At 40.4% G+C, this 20183-nt stretch overlaps 2 protein-coding genes across 3 annotated transcripts in view; one reads left to right on the top strand and one right to left on the bottom strand.

Moving 5' to 3' along the window:
* The window catches only part of ak5 (adenylate kinase 5), a 74365-nt gene extending 62472 nt beyond the window's left edge, over positions 1–11893 (bottom strand). Inside the window, exons 1-4 of the mRNA XM_071491455.1 lie at positions 11593–11893; positions 10024–10210; positions 7628–7795; positions 3812–3984 (exon numbers count right to left, since the gene is read on the bottom strand). Coding sequence (XP_071347556.1) covers positions 3812–3984; positions 7628–7795; positions 10024–10210; positions 11593–11652 — 588 coding nt within the window. The 5' untranslated portion in view covers positions 11653–11893. The remainder of the gene's footprint in view (positions 1–3811; positions 3985–7627; positions 7796–10023; positions 10211–11592) is intronic.
* Positions 11894–14991: 3098 nt separating this feature from the next.
* Positions 14992–20183, top strand: part of pigk (phosphatidylinositol glycan anchor biosynthesis, class K) — a 29548-nt gene continuing 24356 nt past the window's right edge. For both annotated transcript variants that reach the window (XR_011692904.1, XM_071491456.1), the window contains exons 1-7: positions 14992–15142; positions 15339–15392; positions 15528–15619; positions 16429–16564; positions 17277–17388; positions 18564–18660; positions 19989–20106. Coding sequence is in view for 1 of the 2 variants with exons in the window: in XM_071491456.1 (XP_071347557.1) it covers positions 15077–15142; positions 15339–15392; positions 15528–15619; positions 16429–16564; positions 17277–17388; positions 18564–18660; positions 19989–20106 (675 nt within the window). In the remaining variant the exon portion in view is untranslated. The remainder of the gene's footprint in view (positions 15143–15338; positions 15393–15527; positions 15620–16428; positions 16565–17276; positions 17389–18563; positions 18661–19988; positions 20107–20183) is intronic.

Below are 20183 nucleotides of genomic sequence, written 5' to 3'. Positions count from 1 at the left end.
CAGTTTCATCGTATGCATGTATGATAAAATGAGAAAAGCTAATCTCAGAAAAGCCCTCTGATCCTCTGCATGGCTTGACGTCTGAGCTCTCGCTGGAATGCCAGATCAGACAATTATCTCTGACGCCAATTGAGACAATCTATCTATAACACTAAACCACCAATCATACAGCAGACAAGCAGCTAGAGAGAATCATCACTAAAGCTCTATCCCAAACCTCTCCCTTGTTCACCACTCCCAATACATGTACATGCACTCCTTATATACTCCCTGTGTAGTGTTGCACAATTGTAATATTCGTACCAGTGAACCCTGTAAACCATACAGTACAGTATACCATACAGTATAAAGCATACTGTACATTTCACACTCAGAATAGGGATGCCTAAACAAAATGGCACAAATAAAATATTGTGTATGAGCCAAAAGGGAGCAGTCCCACAGACACCATGGTGATGTCTTCAAAAGCCTTGTTTTTTTCCGACCAACAGTCTGAAAACCAAAGAAATTCACTGAACTAGTCTGTGAGTTTGATAGTGAATTAGTCCCTGATTCAGTTTAATGAAAAGCAAAAGAAATGACATTAGACAATCTGGAAATAGCAAATATTTGCTCAGTTTTTTTGATTATTTGTTAATGAAAATAGCTGCTGATAAATAATCCATCAAATAATTGATTAATTGATTAATCCAGCTCTAGTTCTGCCAAGAGGTTATAGATGCACCCTCTGAGCAGTGCTACTTCTTCAGGGCTGATTGGAGGCTATAGTGAGTCGCTATAGGAAAGTGATGCTGCTAGCTGGGGCTAGCTGGTTAGCATGCTAAGTTCAGTAGAAGAAAAGATGTGATAGAAACAAGAGAGTTAACATAGGTGTTGCTCTCCAGTACTGGAGACAGCTCTTGATGCTTAAAGGGAAGAAGCTTGATTCTGAACTTAAGTGGTGACTGGTAAGTAAACAGCTGCTGATGCTAACATTGGCTACATAATAGCAAAACTGACAAATTGATCTGACCAATCCAGCTGAGGTCTTTTAGTGTGGTGTTGATGGATGCTAATACCCCAGAATGCATTGCAAAAATGAAATAGCTCCAAAAACATTAAATTGAATATGGATTGTGGTGAAACAGTGGCATAAAAAAATATCATCATTTTTTTGTTGGTACCAAATAGTAAAGTGCATTTATTTCTTGTGGAAATAAGTACATAATGAATAAGTTACTGTATATTACTATCTAGTATGAGGATCTTCAGCTGGCTTTGACAAAAAGGCACTAGATTGTGCTGAATCCATCTTAACATGAAGATTTTTCCACAGTCTGTGGATATAAAAGTGAAAGTGCTATCAGTCGTTAATTTTAGACCAGACTGTCCAACATCTAAGAGCCTCTTATGAGAAGACCTGTGGGATTTCTGAGAGAACACAGGGTCAGAAATATACTGAGTCACATGACCCACAGCGAGTTACAGACAAACAACAAGAACTTCAAGTTGATTTGGTGGTTGGCTGAGGGTCAGCAAAGTGAGGCTGTGTGCCTGCTGCATTTTGAATCATCTGCAGCACTGAAGTGGCTTCACAGACGAGCACAGTTACATACTCGATGACAAGAGGAAATGCACGCATTACTTTTGTTGTAATTTTTGTGTTTGCTCTCTTGCCAAGAGTAAGATGGGAAGATTTATACCACTCTGTTAAAAAAAGCTGGAGCTGAAGCTGGTTACGTTTAGCCAAGAGTCAGAAACAGGTGGAAACAACTACTTTGGCTCTAAACAAAAGCAGAAAATCTGCCTACCTGCACCTCTAATGCTCTCAAATGAACATCTTATCTTGATTATCTCGTTTGTTTAATCAAAAACCAAAGTCAACAATTCAGTACAGGATACAGTATGGCTTTGCACCTGATTTCGCTGCTTGTTTTTATCTGTTAGCTTATTATCTGATCAACCCATTTGAGGGGGGATGGAGAAACCCATGTGACACAGTTAAAGGAAATAACTCAAAGTGTCTTTTTTTCCGTTTCTCAGCAAGAAGGTGAGAACCGTAGTTCCCAAAATGTCAAACTATTCCTTTAATTCGCTGTGAAAATCTTAACTCTCAAAGTAAACACCATAGTAAACAACTACGCCCCAACTAGACAAGCTGTGAATCAGCAGAATGCCTCTCAGAACATCATAAAACAATATTTATGCAATCCAGTCAATCATCAGGGCCATATTTTGGTATCATCTTCCTCTCACCGTCACAAAATCATTAAGAAACCAAATTCTAATCTGCTTTGCAAAACTAATTATGGCAGGAAATTAATTGCCTAACAGCCACAAGTCACTTTATCATATCTAATATGTCTGCAGCTTGGCCTACTTTGCTGTTTATCTCACTGGCTCCTGGTGAATGGCCAGAAGGAAGATGCAATGTCATGCCAGACATGCAATGAAGGGATGATAAATGGGGAGGTGGACAGTTATTGAATATACCTCACAATGGGACACAAGCTTAGACCTGCCAGTCTCGAAGCAGGTGGGGGCACAGCCTTGAATCCCTCTGCATCCCCAGTGCATCACGGGTCCCGTGCTGACTCCAAAGACCCCCCCCTCTCTCAGGTATTCTCAAACTGCACTGTTCTAAAGCTAAAAGAGGCTCACAGGAGCTTTACATAAAAATGATCAGGATGGATGAGCACAAGGACCCACAACTTTAAGTCAAAGAACTTTACATTAACAGTGACATTTTTTTAGCATATAATACTTTTTTTAAAGATATTTTTTGGGCATTTCACCTTTATTGGATAGGATAGTAGAGAGTGACAGGAAAGGCGCAGAGAGAGGGGGAATGACATGCAGGAAAGAGTCGTGCTGGTCAGGAGTTGAACCGTGACTCGCCTGCTAAGCGCATCTGCGCTCACATGGTACTCACCCTAACCACTGGGCTATTGTGTCACCCCCATATAATACATTTTTAAATAAAGTTATATCATATATGGTGTGTCTTAGCTCAACCTCACACCACCTACCTCTACACCAAACCTCCGCTAGCAGCCTCGCTGTGTAAAATATTCTTAACTCAAGGTTCATTTACTAGCTTTTTCCAGAACTTGACCATATTCAATAGACCTTTGTGATGACACCAGAGTCAGCTCCATCCTCTGAAGAAGTCATCATGTGCTGACGATCCTTTCATCAAGGCAATGAAATGGTCTTGGTCTCTGCAAGTTGTTTTTTTATACCAAAATGGAAGCGTTTACATAGCACTGTTATCCGACGCACTTAACGTTACTCTTATTCATCCTTTCACTAACACATGAATGGCATGGAGCCACCATGCAGGGTGCTGCCCTGACCATCAGGAGGAATTAGGGGGGAATTAATTAGTTAATGGGCTTAAACATAATTTTTTAAATAATAATTGTTATTGATTGGTCCTTGGATATGTACATTTAAAATTTTAATCAAGGAAACAATCTTAATTTCACACACACTGAACTGTAAAGTGTGAGGCCTCCATGTGTGTTTTCTATACAGTGTTTGAAAGAGTGGAGCAAAAACAACCAGCGGTGGTCTGTGCCCATTTTCTTCTCAGGCAGATTAATTATCTTGAAAAGAAGGACACTAATAAGACGGAACAGCATCCCTCTCTCCAGTGCACGTGTGATATGGATGCTGCTAATTAGTCCCTTGTTACATGCACACTGTGATAATGACTGGCGAGCCACTGGACACACTCAGCGCTCATCCATCCTCCTTCTCATATCCTCCCCTCTTTCACAGACACACTAACCCCCACGTGTCCCCCTCTCCTTCTCTGTTTCTCTGCTACCTGTGGTGCCAGCTCTCCATTGGTGATGATTTTAGCGATCAGGCTCCACTTTCTATTGCTGGTGGCATTGTGGATCATCTTCTTCCTCAGCAGCTCGCCCACGGACACGTACTGGAAGCTGTAGCGCTCAGCGATCTTCAGGCACTGTGTTCCTTTGCCGCTGCCAGGGCCACCTAGGCACAGAGGGAGAGTTGTTGATGTTTTGGGAGAGATTGTGTGTGTGTGTGTGTGTGTGTGTGTGTGTGTGTGTGTGTGTGTGTGTGTGTGTGTGTGTGTGTGTGTGTGTGTGTGTGTGCGTGTGTGCGTGAAATATATCTGTGTGAGTGTGAAACATTATGTGTGTGGGTGTGTTAGCGTAGGCACATGTGTTTATTGGTGAGAGAATCCCAGACTATGTGAGACTTTGTGTGTGTGTATGCTCATGTCTGCACATGTGTGAGAGGGTGTTTGTGACTGTGTGTGTTTTTCTGTGACTGTGTTACTGCTTATGTGTGTTTTGTGTGTGTGGGGGAGAAGGGCAAGGGGGGGTAGAAACAGGTATGTGTGAACCTCCTACATCTCGATATTTCAGTGGGAAAAAGGATGAGCAGAGGATGATGAGAGGATGAGACAGATCTCACATTTTAATGCTGCGTCATTTGGTAAATATTAATATGAATAGCCTAGTCATGTTAGTACCTGTTTTAACATCTTAGTGCATTTTAAATGAATTATAAAATTCATAAAAAAATAGAGATCACAATAATAATAACAATAATATTCTAATAATATAGTTAAATTGACCGCAGGGAATCTGCAACTATTTGCAATACTATCTTAAATGTCGTAAAATAGGCTTTCTGTGTGGACTATTGGTTTGTGAAAGGCCTGTATAAGTGCCTATAAAAGCCACCTGACAGCCTGAATGCTGCTTTGCTGACAGACAACTGCAGTGAATCTCACTCCAGGATTTCAGAGATGTTGCTGTTACCATAGAAATGTCAATCGCTCCAAAATCACTCCTGGTCGACAGCCAGGCCAGAGTGAAGTGAAATTAGTCGGAGAACAAACTGTGTCGTTGGTAATTTATTCCATCGTGGCATTACTGTCAGAAATGATTTTTTAGGGATGAGGAGAAAAGTATGCGCCCAAGTGAAGAAAATCATTACAAGTCAGTGACTGTTAATATATTATTTGGTTGAATTTAAATTAGATCATCCATCTCTGACAGACAAGTTTCAGCTTAGTGACTGTAATGTGTCCCTATAAAGTATGCTGAGCTCCAAGTGATGCCAGTGTCCTGCAGGTATCCAGACCAGTGTCTGACTTACAGCTGGGATTAATAAACAGGATTTACAGGATTTACAGTTAGGGTTGAGGCCTCAGCATGCTTTGAACAAAGTGGTTGTCAGAAACTGAGTGGGAAGGGGCTCTGACAGCCTCGGCCACTTTATGCAGCGACTGGCTGGATGTGCAGATGTGAAAAATACTTCAACAGCATGAATGAGAAACTGTCATTTGTAACAGGTATAAACACTTCAGCTTTTAGATGTGGGCAGACAACACACACAGCCTAGTTTGTTTGAAGCATACTAAGGCTTTTAGAGTTGGGATAAGTTCAAGTTCATGTTTGTTTGGTCTGTGGAAAAGCAGAAAAACTGCTGCTCTGCAACTGTGCTGAATATCTGCTTTCCGTCAGCAGAAAGCATAGGACATCCACATTTAATATCATTGCTGAAAATGATGAAAAGGGCAGTGAGGATGTCATCACACAATGCTGTGTGCGACCTCAATCACTTATTTCTTTAAAACGTTAAAAGAGAAGATTGATACAACTCCCTCGTCTGCAAGTACGAAACCATATGAGGCTCAGCTTAAAGGGGCTACTGAATGTGGTTTCTTTCCAGGAGCATGTGGTGGTGACTGTCACTTGACGGCCATTCTTGTCTTCATAATACAAGAGGTTATAATCTGCCCTCTGAGCAGCGCTACGTCTTCAGGGCAGTTTGGAGGCTACGGTGAATTGCTATCGGAAAGTGACAAGACAGAGCAAGGGGCTAGCTGGTTAGCATGCTAACTTCAGTGGAGGAAAAGAAGTGAAAAAAATAGATGCAAAACAAAACGCTCACTTTCCACCGCTGGAGATATCGCTTAGTGAGTAAAGGAATGAAATTTGATGCTGAACTCACCGTGTTTCTTCTGGACTGGTAAGTAAACAGCTGTTAATGCTAATGTTAGCTATGTAGCAATAGCAAAACTTACAAATAGCTCCTTTAACTAATATATAGATTATCTTTGGAAGGAAGGAAACAGCCTGGCTCTGCCTAAACATTAGCATTAGAGGTGTTTTGTTGATTTTGTTTCCTTTGGACAGAGCCAGGCTGGCCGCTTTCCTTTGTTTACAGTCTTTATGCAAAGCTAAGCTAACTGTGTCCTGGGTGTAGCTTCATATTTAACATGAGAGAGAGAGTGCCGGTCTTCTCCCGCTGACCTTCTGTATAAGATTATTATCATAGAACTGTTAATCATTTCCTACCAGGATGGGTTCAAAGCTGAGATTTTAAATTTGAATTTTATGTTAGAATATGAGGGAAATTAATGGGACACATTTTTCACGACAGACATATTTAGCACCCTCAAACTACCATTATCATTTATATCAACTATACCTGAGTGTTTTTCTGCTATTAGCCTATAATTCTGTCAAATGTCTGACATGAAAAAAGACCAGAGATTTAACAAAAGACTCTTGTCACGTTGATCATGTCAAATGAAAGTTCTGCAGAGGAGAGAAAGGGCGAGAGATCCCCTAATATGCCTATGTGTTCAGCAAAACGTGTGCTTTATCATGCAGTGTTTTCTAATGCTCGACCAGGTCCCCACCCAGCCTGCTCCTGACCACACGTGTCTTTGTCAGTCTGTCTCTCTCTCTGTGCGAACCTGGCAGACAAAACATTTGCCATGATCCTCCAAAGAGATGACAGCTGCTGCCGTCCTGTTCTCCCTTTAAAATAGGGCACAATGTGCTCACATAGACAAGATAGGAAGTGGCTTTGTGCTGCGAGGACAAATAACTCATCCACAGCACAGACAGTGGGAACATCCCAGGTACACACCAAAAGGAGAACATGCTGTAGCAGAAGGCTGTCAGAAGGTTTTTGGGAAGCCTTTAATGGGCACTGAAGTCGTTTTCTTGCTGATGTAAAACCTTAAATAAACTATTTTAAAGAGGGTTTATAAATAGCAGCCCATTTTCGGTCCTGCTCAACCACTGTCATTACTCTTTCTGTGCAGCTGCTGTGCTTAATTTCTAAGATTAATGAATGTATCTGACAGGTTAATGCTGGCCCATCAAGGAAATCAGATTAGGAGAGCGTGAGTGTCTAACACAGTGAGTGACATGCAACAAGATCTCCCCCACTGATACTAACAGAGAGAGAGAGAGGTGGGGCTACGTTCAAAATACCAGGAAAAACATACTGCTGCACAAACACACACAAACACACGCATACACTCTCCTCGAGTCATAGTTTCCTATCCAGGCCATGTATTTTTAGATCACGAGCGACGCAAATATAAACTTATATTTTGCATTTTTTGTTGATCTTTTTATACACATTGTTTTGCGATGTTTACACACAAATGGATCTTTGCTGCTGTGTCTTATCTAATGGAAGACATGACTCAGGGGAAATCCAGATCAAATCGGAAACATCAGTAGAAGAGACAGTCAATAGATCATCCTTCATTTATGTCTCCGAGTTTCCTTATTCTTGTGCTGTGTAAGGACGCATGTGTTTACAGTTTTGGCGTTTGTGTGTTGTACTGGTCCTTTACCGATGACGAGGATGACTTTGGGCCGTGGTCTTGATGGATCAAACACCTCGTACTCCTCTATGAGCTCCGCCGTCTCCGACAGGTCTGAGTCGCTCTCGATGGAGAACTGGCTGATGGGAGGGAGGCGGTCGTAGCGTCTGTAGGGAAAATTGGGACTGTCGGGCAACACTGTTGGCACACACAGACACACACACACACACACACACACACACACACACACACACATAAAAAGGTATAAATGAGAACAAACTGTAATTTCTTGCTGTCAGTCAATTTATAGGTGCAGCTGTCACATTATTTCAAATGCTGCCAATCAGGAAGTGGTGCCGGTTTTAACCATCACACAGCAAACTTGACATAAATTCATTAGTGTGATGAATTCAAACAGATGGTTGATACAGTTTGGCAATTATACAACTGCCTCTTATGATGTATTGATATATAATACATTCATCAAAGATAGACATAATCACAGCATGCGATTTCAAAGGGAGCAGAATTGCTATGATTTACTTGTAGCACCAATATTATCTCTTTACGCTGTATCATAAATTACAGCGCTGAGATTAGTACTGATCAGACGATTTTAGCATTGACAATAAACGCATCAGAGATGGAAATGGAGATTTTGTTGAATATGAAGAGAACAGGGGAGCTACTGTAATTTATGCAAATGATTTAGCAAAACACACAAAAAAACTTGCTCTTGTTAAGATGAAAACAATTTGGAAAAACACTGCACATTACAACTGATGCTGCACCACCTGCCTGAATCTAAGGACTTACTTTTGCCCTACTGACATTTCTAACGCATAAATCAAACAGTCAGGCCAAAAGAAGAAGACATTTAGGGAGCGAGAGCAGCATTTCCCTCCAGCACGAAAGATCTGAGCTTCAGCTATCGCGCGAGACGTAAATGTCTCTTAAATCATCTTTCTGACTGTGGGAGACTTCTGTTTTAAATAGTTCAAATACTGACTCTACATTATCTGTGAAGTTGCATGGTGTGAGTGATGTGCCAGTATACAAAATTTTACTTGCGCATGCATAACTCTGCTCTGTTTTATTCTTACAATTAGCAACTGGGTGCACTGCTGCCATGCTTCACTCGCATCGTCACGCAAAGAAGTGAACGTCTGAATTTAAAACAGATGTGACAAAACAATGCAAATGGAAAACGTCAGTTGCATACGAGAGCCGTAACTGAGAACTTTGCTTTGCAAATTCTAACCAAGTTTTGCATCTGCACCAGCCTGCTGGAGGCCACAGCTGGAATCGATAAGAGATGAATGGAGAGCCTTTTGGTATCCCTACGCAGATTAATAATTAATTTTGCATACTCATTCGTCTTTTATTGTACAGTAAGAGCCAACAAAGTGACAGGTCAGTGAAGGCAGCACAGGCATGTTCAAGGCTGTGAACTGCTCACTGGATTCAGTCTTTGAACATGTTGATTTCAGCGGTTTGGAAGCGGAAGGGGCTGCCTTTTGGACGCGGTGTGCCTTTTTAGGGCACTCTGGTGTCCCAGCTAATGCTTCTGGCACTGTTTCGGAAACCAAATCAATCTGCGAGAGGTGATGCAGACAGCTGTGCCGCACACTGTAGGAGGATAAAAAAAAGCCTCCTGTCTCATCTCGCCCTCAAACTCTTCTAGAGTAGCAGTTTTAACAGTGTATATACAATGGGGCTTGTGAGGGTATAAGGCAAATGTTAACACGCTTTCCTGTTCAAACACTGAGATAGTGTGATCCTGTGTGAGAGAGGAAGTTGTACTGCTGCCAGCATCCTTAGAAAGAAGCGGAGTGCTAAAAATATATACATACAGTTTATATATATTTTAAATTTTTTGACATTTACAGATTAAATATTTGATTGACAAGGTCTATAAACACACAGTATATATTTTATATATATTTTGGCTCATAGTTGGCAGCTTTTTCTTTGCCTCCAGTAACAGATGTTGTGCCATAAACATAATGGGATAAAACCAGTCAATGGATAAAACACAGGTGCGGGTGTTGGATTGGCTGTTTTATGGCTGCAGTTAATGATTATTGCCTTCAATCTGGGGAAAGAGGAGGACCTTGTCAATCAGTCATTTAGCCTGTAAAATGTAAAAAACTGACGGGATGTCCTGTTTTGTCTGTAAAAGTTCTAAACCCAAAGAAACAACATTTACTATCACATACAACAAACTAAAGCAGGAAGTCTTCACATTCCAGAGACTGGAACTAGTAAAGTTTTGGCTTTTTAACTTGAAACAAAAGTTTAACAATTAACCAGTAACTAAAATTTTTGCCGATGAAATTTCAGTTCACCAACTAACTTGTTAACTGACTGTTTCTTTCATTTCTAATGTGTTTTACTATACTGCACAATGAGCATTCACCGCTCACCATTTCTGAAGAGGGACCTGCGTGATTGGCCCCCGTTGAGAGGGGGAAGGGACTTCTTCTCCTGGCCTACAAAGGTATCCCATCGCACCTTGTCTGGTCCTCCGAGCTCCCTGACTTTCTTCAGACAGCCCTCCAAGTAGTCGATGGGGTCATCGGGCCGGTAGTACATCAAACCTGTCAGTAGGCTCTGGAGAAAACAGTGGAGGTGAACACGACAAGGTACAGAGGGAGAGTAAGAGCGAGGGAGGAGGAGATGTTTGTTCTGCCATCGCTACGTCTTGTAATGATGTGTTGTTCTGTGACAGAGTGGCGGCGAAGAGCAGCTCGCCTTAATGAGGTGAAGTTTTGAAGTGCAGATCTGGTTGCCTTGGCTTGGCTCCACCGGGGGAACAAAACATCTCATTTTGTCAGATGCCCATGAAATTGGACTCAGCCCGGCAAATAAACACAGAACTCTGACGACCTGTTATTTTTGTGGAGGAGGAAGCCAGTGGCTGTGATGGATGTGAGAACCGGCTCCGTGCCAAAATACAAGTCAAGTGTTTGTTTGCGTGACATTTGTCCCCTTGACCCTGAATGTTTTAAAACAATACGTTCCTCTGGGACTTCATCTCCACCCTCCTCACAAACAACTTCCACTGCCAGCAGCACGAAAACACGAGGCTTCTCCCAGCTGGAAACAATCTGAGGTGCTCACTGAGCTGATTGATAATGAACACACTTTCACATGAGCAGCTATTGTGAGCAGTAAAGTGACACTGCAGTTATGATGGTAATGTGTCACTTCACTGCTCAATGTAATTTGAACTGGGTGTAAATAAACAAGCAGTGATTGCTGGCATACATTAGATGCACTGCACTCAGAAGGAGTCTAATTAAGTGGATGAGCCAATTAACTATCCCCTCAGGAAAATGAATATTATATTTCATCATTATATTCCTGTAAGTCCTCATACTGTGTATATATGTTATTGGAGCTTATAGCGTTAGCTCTGATAGTATAACATTCACACAACTATTAATGAAGTGTTTAGAGGAGCAGTCATTTCAAGACAACCTCTCATACTTGATGAGTTAAGAGTCATGTTATTTATTAATTAATTTTCGCTGTAATAATTCTAAGATGTATTTTGAACTTTTGATATTCTCTCTGTAGCCTACTCTGTCACACTACTTACACCCTCATTTTCATTCTTCGTGATAAGAGAATGTTTCCCGCTGCGAGCAGCTCAATTAAAAGCGAATTATGCGAGAGCAGAGGAAGGTCTGCTTGGTTTAATTACCCTTATACTCTCACTTTAGTCATGATTATATATCACTATATAAAAAAAAACACAACTTTAAGAAGCAGTTTGTAAAAATTATAAATCACCAGGGTTTCCCTTCTTATTTGAACTACTATTTAATTTAGAAATACGCTGTCAGGCAGTAATTCGCTCCTCAGCCATAACGAGATGCACTTCACATCATAAAGAGTCTGACGCGCCGCAACGCATCGATGTCAAACACACGGTCAAGATGTGCACTGTCCGGACATGTCACCCCCGCAAAGCGCACACCAGCTCTCACCTCAAATAGTTGAGGTATCTCCCGGCGTGCGAGATACTCCTTGGCATCGTTGGTATTCATCTCCAGTCGGATTTCGTTTTTTTATTTTTCCTCCCTCTCTCTCTCTCTCTCTCTCTTCAGATGTCTCAGTGCCGTGAGGTGATCTTTGGTTAACAACCGAGCTCCAGACAGATTTCCCCTCAGCGCATTTTTCGCCTCTGGTGTGGACTTTACAGCCGGATTCCTGCAGGCAGTGCCGCCGCGCCACCCTCCTCGGTGATGCGGATGCGTGGCTCGTCCGTGCTCCCTCCCGCAGCGCTCTGCCTCCTCCACTCGCCGTGTGCGTGTGTGCGTGTGTGTGCCTGGACGTTGGCACGGAGGTTGCGCGCCGTGTGTGCCAAAAAAGCGCACCGCCTCTACTAGTTGCATTTCAGCGTCAGCATGGAAACAGTCATGTGGTGCACGGAGGTGGAAAGTCACCAAGTGGCATACCTTTACTTAAGCATTGTACTTTTAACTGAATATTTTCAATCAGGCTAATGCTTCTTTATTCTTCTACACTATAATTCAGAGCCAACTTTTTACTGACAGCTGCAGTTAGCGACTAGTTTTTTACACTTTTTGCATTAAAGTGTATTTAGGATATAAAACCTACGATCAGTTTATTCACTGCGATGCATTTGTATGGCTTTAACTGTCCAGCAGTATATTACTGTATTATTGAATCAATAATATTGATCTAATAATAAAATGATATAACACTATCGGGGCCATTCTGCAACATGAACATCTTCACTGTTGAGATTTTAAGTAGTTTGTTGCTAATACTGCTGTAGGTTGCTTTTACTAAATAGAATTCGCATCCAGTACTTATTACTGTACTTAATTAAGTAGTACTAATTTTGCCACTGAATACTTCCACCACTCCAGTGATAAATGTAAGTCAACTTGATCTCCTTGTGGATGTCTACACAAATTATTTACTTTTGGTTTTCCACTATTTGAAAAAAAGATGTGCAAAGTTGCGCCTCAGCCATTTTGAAAAAAAAATATATATATATACTGTCAACAAAGGGTCCATTTACTGCTCATGACCTTCTTCAGCGTATTTCATTCCCCCTTTTTTTGTCAAGCTGTTGTTTCCAAGTTCAAAATGAACCTTTAAGTTCACAGTTTTGAGACTAGTTATTGTAAAGTTTTATTGTAAGCTAACCAATGTGAACTAATTCACTTTATTGTCACCTAATTATCACAACCAATGTGTCTCAAAAATATTTGATGAAATGCCTTACAGGCTGTGTCGTGCATAATGTTTTTAAACAGATATTCAGTGCCACCTTTCTGCATGTGTTTGGCTGCAGGTCAGGCTCTTAACTTGCATAACAATGTCTTTACTTTGGGTTATACGTGGAAACAAACAGCTCAGCAAAAGGTGAATTCCTCTGGTCACACAATCAAGGCTTTTTTAGGCAACCCGGGAATAAGCCAGTTTGATTTCCTGGTTTGTCCCATAGGATTTGATTCTTATAGGCCACTAATCCTCTTGACAACTGGACAGCTGACTTTGAGTGTCCTTGTTATATCACAGAACAACATTAGATTAGTTCAGAGACATGAGCGTGTTAGAAAGTGATGATCATTCTGTCTGAATAACATTTCATGCATGACCAAGAATCAGCCACAGATAAGGACACAGCAAACTGACTGTAAGATGCTAATTTATGGATTGAAAATGGAAGAATAATTAGATTTATGGAACTTAGAACTGTTTTGCTGGAGCACGGAGTTGGCATTTCATTTTCTAATGTGATGCATTTGGAGTAGGACATTACTGTGATGAGCTCTGCAGGCGAAGAGAGTGATGCTGCGGATCGGAGAGCGGCAGAAGTAGGAGCTGTCTGCAGGATTAAAGTGGTTTTCAGACCTGGAGAGGCAGTGTGTCAGAACTGATTCGGTTGCTGCTTTTCCAGCGGACCGTCTGCTTGCTGTGCTGTAATGTTACATTAGAATTGCATGAAGGATATGTTTTTTTCATGGCTTCACCTTACTACAGGGATCCCTGACACTTAGGCTACTTCAGCAGGAGCATGACATGCATTAGCTGGAGAGGGAAACACATAGCTGTCAAAACCATTTTATGTCTAATGTATATATTTTCTCTCTTGTCAGTGTATCAGCCATATCTTAGCAAAGATTTGCCTAATTAGACATGTGGTCATCTGTGTTGTGAAACCCCTGAAGTATCATATGTAAACATGATTTGCCACATAATACAAAATCACACAGCAGTAGACAGGTCTGTTGTAACACCACAATAAAACATACATGAAAAAGCCATTATCTGTCATTTTAGTGGCAATAGCAAAGAAAACATGATTGTATAGGGGACTGGATGGTGACCTTGAAGGAATATAAACACAGTCTACAGTCGGTTAAAATCAAATAAAATGCTGAAATAAATCAATTTTGCATTGAGTCCATAAAATAATTAACATATGATATCCCACTGAGGGCATCTAAAGTATCTTTAATCTGCATTGATTATAGTCTCGGTTCTTTGGATTTTAGCTTTGAAATCGATTAGTTCACTCTCTCATGAATTCTGTATCTGTTCATGCAATGATAAGCCTCTCGCACAAACAGACATCTGATAACCACATAGGGCCGCTACTACTCAGTCTCAGAAATCTTTTCAGCACCGATCCACCAGTATTACATTATTTAAAAACATATACTATTTCCACACACTTTTCAAAAAAAAGAAAAAACAAAGAATTTTGATCACAAGTAAACAAATGATATTTTTTGCTTTCACAGGGCATGTGTGTAAGTTCAGATCAATGACAGTGACAAGTTGCCTTATATTATATTAACAATTAGTTAAGTTATATCCATTCATGTGCACAAGCATATTTACCACAAATAATCTGCTTTAGTATTACAATTAGGTATCTAAAAGAGTTTTGTATTTTTATGTACCTAGTTATTTGTTTTTCTCTCACTAACATTTACATATGTAAATGTATTTGTGTATTGCATATACTCTTTGTGTATTAATAATAATGATAATTAATAAGAATCTTAAACAAGGTTTGAGCAATATATATGGGCACTTTATGTATTGGGTATTGGTATGACCATGTACTACAGCAGGAAAAATATTCTATTTTATTATAAATTATAAAACAATAAATAAATCATCACAAAAGGGACAAACTGACACTGTGTTTTATGATCTACAGTGGGTCTTTATGTCAGTAGCATCTTTAAATAGTGATGATTTTCCAGCTCGGGCCTTGAAATGTCTTGGCGTATGACCGTGGGGGGAGCCGTTATGTGAGACCTTGACAAGCCCTTTTTATACCAGTAAAAAATTGATGATTTTTCCTAAAGGACGTTCTCCGCGCCGGAACTTTTATTTTGAAGTGTCTTTTACCGGAAACACAAGCAGGGCGGAGCCACCGGTTTTCACTTCCTACATCTGCATTGCTATCACTGCTGCACAATGAAAATACTTAATTTAATCATCTTATTTTCCACCTACCTGTTAGCGGACAGCGTTAACATCGAGGTGAGTGTATATTATTGCATGCCGCCCTCAATATCCCACCTTTTTTTGTGTTTTACGTCGAATTTTACATGAAATGTCGTTCCCATGTTAGCCTTGTATGCTAGCCAGTTAACTGCTGTTTTGATGGTTAGCCTGGTAGCTTATTCAAGTTGAGACCACATGAGTATTTATTTATCTTCTTTCACTTGTTTTTCAGGATAGCGCAGGACAGTTTTTTAGCAGTGGTCATACTAACAACTGGGCTGTTCTGGTGAGTATTAATTGATGTTACATCTTTGCTAGAGGACATGCTGCTTGATTTTTTCTTAATGGGATCAGGTGGAACTTAATTGTGCCAACTTAATTGGCTTTTCTCCCTTTGGCGTCCTCCATGTTTGATACTCAGGTGTGTACATCCAGATTCTGGTTCAACTACCGTCATGTGGCCAATACTCTGTCTGTGTACAGAAGTGTGAAGAGGCTTGGCATCCCTGACAGGTAACTGTGGTGAAACTGCGTTTCTGAATGTGTCACATTTACTGTGTCAGTTTGAGCTTTTGAATGGTAATAATAAGCAAAAGTACAGACAGGTACTGAACAGTTCATAGTTATAAAGCACTAATGTTTAGGATACTGACCAGTGATGGTTTCCACTGCTTATATATTTGGGGGTTGCCAAACATTAATTTGGACACCTATTGCCAATATATATTCTGTCTACCTGCCTTTAACTAGTTGTCTAACTGTAGTATTGAAATTAAAGCTGAAAGGATTAGTCACTTAATCGACGAGTCTGTGAACAGAAAACAAACTGCCAACTATTTTGATAATAGATCAATAATTCCAGTCATTTTTCAGCAAAAACAGTGAAACAATGAGTATTCTATTATTTTAAACTGGTTTATTTATTTTTTTCATTTAACACACATTATACAGAGAATATACAATTTGGAGGAGATGCATATGCAATTTTTGTAACTTACAGGCTTAAGAAGGTTCATCACATCAATCTTGGCTCTCCAGAGTTACACAGTCTCACATTAACAGCAGCTTTAGTTCAGGTGGTAGAGTTGGTCAGCCAATAATTTGTATGGCTGGTGGTAGCTCCTGCTGTCCGCACATCAAAGTGTCCTTGAGCAAGACACTGAATCCCAAACTGATCCCTCTATTTGTTTATGTTAAAAAGTGTGTTTTTCTTTGGACAGTAAGAATCTGAAAAATAAATGCAATGTTTTATTGACAGGCTAATGACACGTACCTTCATACCATCCACTCATTTTCTTACTTGTCATTTTCTCTTTCTGCAGCCACATAGTGCTGATGCTGGCTGATGATATGGCTTGTAACCACAGAAACCCCAAACCTGCCACAGTGTTTAGCCACAAGAACATGGAGCTGAATGTGTATGGTGACGATGTGGAGGTGGACTACCGAGGATATGAGGTTGGTTCTCATCGTATTCGATTAAACACACAACTGCACTCTAATGTACAATGCACAAAAGGTTTGTATGCGTGTCTGAATTCGGTGTGAAACAAGTTTGTAAAGGAGTGTGCACTAGTGTTAGCTAAAATCTGAAATGTGTGATATATATACAGGTGTAGTAGGGAATTGGACTGGGGATGGTCAACACTGTTTGTCCAGTGTTTGCTCTGTCTGTTGACCAGGAAATGACTTGATGTCATATGAGTCCTTACACAGAGGAGCACCCAAGTGTTTTGTTTGTTACGGACCATGGCAGAGCCACGCTGGCTTTTCCACTCTCTGTCATAGTTTGCTTTTTGATTATTTACTCTGCTTTGTGCTGGTTATTTAAAAACGAATAAACTCCGCACTTTCATTCTATGTTTGCTGTCAAATGGCAATCATTAACAAGAAAAGCTGATAAAGTTGAAGAGGAGAAAAAAGAAGTAAATAATACAACGATTAATTGATTTTCCATTTACTTCATTAAAGAATAAGTAGAGCAGGGTAAAAATATTTGTCTGTTACCTTAAACTGACCCAACTGATGCAGATGAAAAGTTTAATCATATCCTCTTTTTGACAGCCTGTCTTCCCACTGTTTTATTAAACCTGGAGTCCTACATTTGAAGACGTACATTTCATAATTTGCTAATGAATATCATTGAGTTTTGTATCTGCCTGTGTTACAGGTAACAGTGGAGAACTTCCTGCGGGTTTTGACTGGAAGGCTTCCACCCAGCACTCCACGCTCCAAACGCCTCCTCTCTGATGACCGAAGCAACATCCTCATATACTTGACAGGTAATTAAAAGACAAATCCACCGGCAGCTACTACTCTTAAATTTAATGAGTGTGTAATGCTCAGTGCTAGGAGCTATTTTATGATTGAAGTATTATGATTCATTTTCCGTGTGTGGGCACGTTTCCTACAGTGTCTGCACCTCTACTTCAGTTAAAGATTCTCCACATATCCTAGACTTTCAACACCTCGCAGAAAAGGGAAGTGAATGCACTCCTGATGGCTTTCTGCTATATTTGTAGGTGAAGAGAGCAGGATCATAGCAGGGTATCCACCAGGAAATGATTTTGTTGAAAGCTGCAAATCATTCAGATCTTGAAATACCTTGTCTGGTCTTCATTGTAGTTTGTAGATCATGACCTCATCAACAGCCATACTCATTGAATTTATGGCAGTTGTTGAGTGAAATTGTGCCTCTGCTCTTTTCCCCTAAAGGTTAATGGGTTTTTAAAATTACAGTTAACTACTTTTTATGATGATAGCCAAGGTGGTTTTTTGTTTCAGGTCAAGTAACCCACCTCTGCTATAAAACACTGCAGGAAACCACACATAGTGAGAACAACAGTTTTCTTTTTGAGAAAAAGGGACAATTGTAAACCCACACAGAACTACATTGTATTTCAGGGTACTAAGCTGTTGATGGAGTGTTTTGCTTCGAAATATCATTTCCTGACACGACTTCAGGTCTTTTTGGTTAGTCCTGACTGTAAATCTACACAAAATAATTATATTGAAATCAACACTATTTTGTTTTTAGGTGGAATCTTTGTTTCACCACAGTTAAAATGCAAACGGTTAAAAAATAATGTCAGCACCTTCACATTTTTTTAAAGGAAACCAAAATGAAGAAACTGTATTTTTATGACCTGTAACACTGACAATTATTTACCACATATTCAATGGAGTAGTTCACATTATAGTATCTTCCAGTAGGTAATGTGTGTCTGCACACTCTTGTGATATATTGTGAAGATATGTAGTTGAGTCCATTTTCTTTGTCATCTTCATCTGTGGCTGAATGTGACCACAGACCTTCAGTGTTTCACGTGTTTCTCCTACACAGTGCACACAGCTGCCAGCCCTCTTCATGTGTCTTGTTATTTTGCAGTCCATATCATAGTTTTGCATTATGAATCAGAGATAAATGAATTATTTATAATATGTGTTTGTTTAACAGGCCATGGCGGGAATGGTTTTCTGAAGTTCCAGGACTCTGAGGAGATTAGTAACGTGGAGCTGGCTGATGCTTTTGAACAGATGTGGCAGAAAAGAAGGTAAACAAACCGGAAAGAAACATAAATGATTAATGGAACAGGGCTTCACAAAGTAACATCAAAGATTGTGTCTCTCCTATTGCAAGACCACCTGACTCGGTCTTTCTTTTCCCTGAGGGCCAGTTAGCTGTTAACTGCTGTCCACTGCTCTTTGCTCATTGCACAGGTGCAAGGTGTTGATTGTGTGTTGATTCTCTCATTTGACTGCAACTGTGCTTTGCAGCCAAAACCAGCTCAAAACATTGTATTTGAAAAACATCCAGTGATGAAATTCTCTTCTCTACTGCAGTGATGCAGAAGTGTGGTCAGGTCATGGTGACACACACTTCAGTATCACTGTTGAATGTGGTTGGAGGTGCAACAGATATTAAACTTTCTACCAGAAGAGGCCAGTGAAACCAAGTGTTCAGGATGGGGTTAAGTCACTCTTTAAGTCAATGTCTTTAGGTTGTAATGTGCTGCCTGATGAATGACAGTGTATTCTGTATGCAGAGCTGTTTAAAAGAAACTTAACACCAGATTGAAAATAGTGGTTATAACAGCTTTATATAAGTAATGTTTTAACAGAATATGTCAGTGTTAGTTATGTTGAAATGGTGTTGAAATTGACTCATTTCCATGGACACAACACATCATATATCCGTAAAACAGTGAGGGAATTACTATTATTACATATATTAACACAACCTCCTATGAAGGAGGAACTGTTTTCTTTTATAAATGGAGTTGTTTTACTATTCAAGGTGTTGCAGTGTTTAAGTTTTGAATTGCAGGACACTAAATGAGCAGCTCTGTGCTATTAGCACCTATATCGTCCTTCAAACCTATCAATAGAGAGTCTGGGTTACACTCAGGCCTCAGGCTACTAGATAAAAGCTTAGCCACTATAGAGACTTTGCCACCTCACCTCATTTTCCCCAAACCAACTTGATTCAGTCAACTGGATGTAAAAGCCTCATCACGTTTGTCTGAGCTGGGGGGGGAAAGTTTGTAGTGAAATTTCTCCTTAATAGAGGAAGAAATGGAGGAAGTGTGTGGGTGTGTTAGAGGAGCTGAATGGAGCTGTTGGTTTTTCTCGGTCACCATGGCAACTGCAGCATGAAAGATGGTTAGAAGGCTTGTGTGATACCAGAGTTTATTGGAACAAATGGATGAATGTTATGCCAGCTGTGGATTCTCTCATTAGTTTTGTTTGAGAATGTACATAAGTGTGTGTGTGTGTGTGTGTGTGTGTGTGTGTGTGTGTGTGTGTGTGTGTGTGTGTGTGTGTGTGTGTGTGTGTGTGTGTGTGTGTGTGTGTGTGTGTGTGTGTGTGTGTGTGTCTCCAGGTACAATGAACTGCTCTTCATCATTGACACCTGTCAGGGCGCCTCCATGTATGAGAGGTTCTACTCTCCAAACCTCATGGCTTTGGCCAGCAGTCAAGTAGGAGAGGACTCCCTGTCGGTGAGTTACCCGCCCTCATATGGACGAGATAAATAAAAATCATCAATCAGTTTGTCAGGTTTTCTAATAAGCAGTGT

This window comes from Trachinotus anak, unplaced genomic scaffold (assembly GCF_046630095.1).
Source record: "Trachinotus anak isolate AG129_WGS33_773 ecotype Australia unplaced genomic scaffold, CSIRO_AGI_Tana_v1 ptg000012l, whole genome shotgun sequence".
Lineage (NCBI taxonomy): Eukaryota > Metazoa > Chordata > Actinopteri > Carangiformes > Carangidae > Trachinotus > Trachinotus anak.
This window is presented reverse-complemented; position numbering and strand designations above follow the sequence as displayed.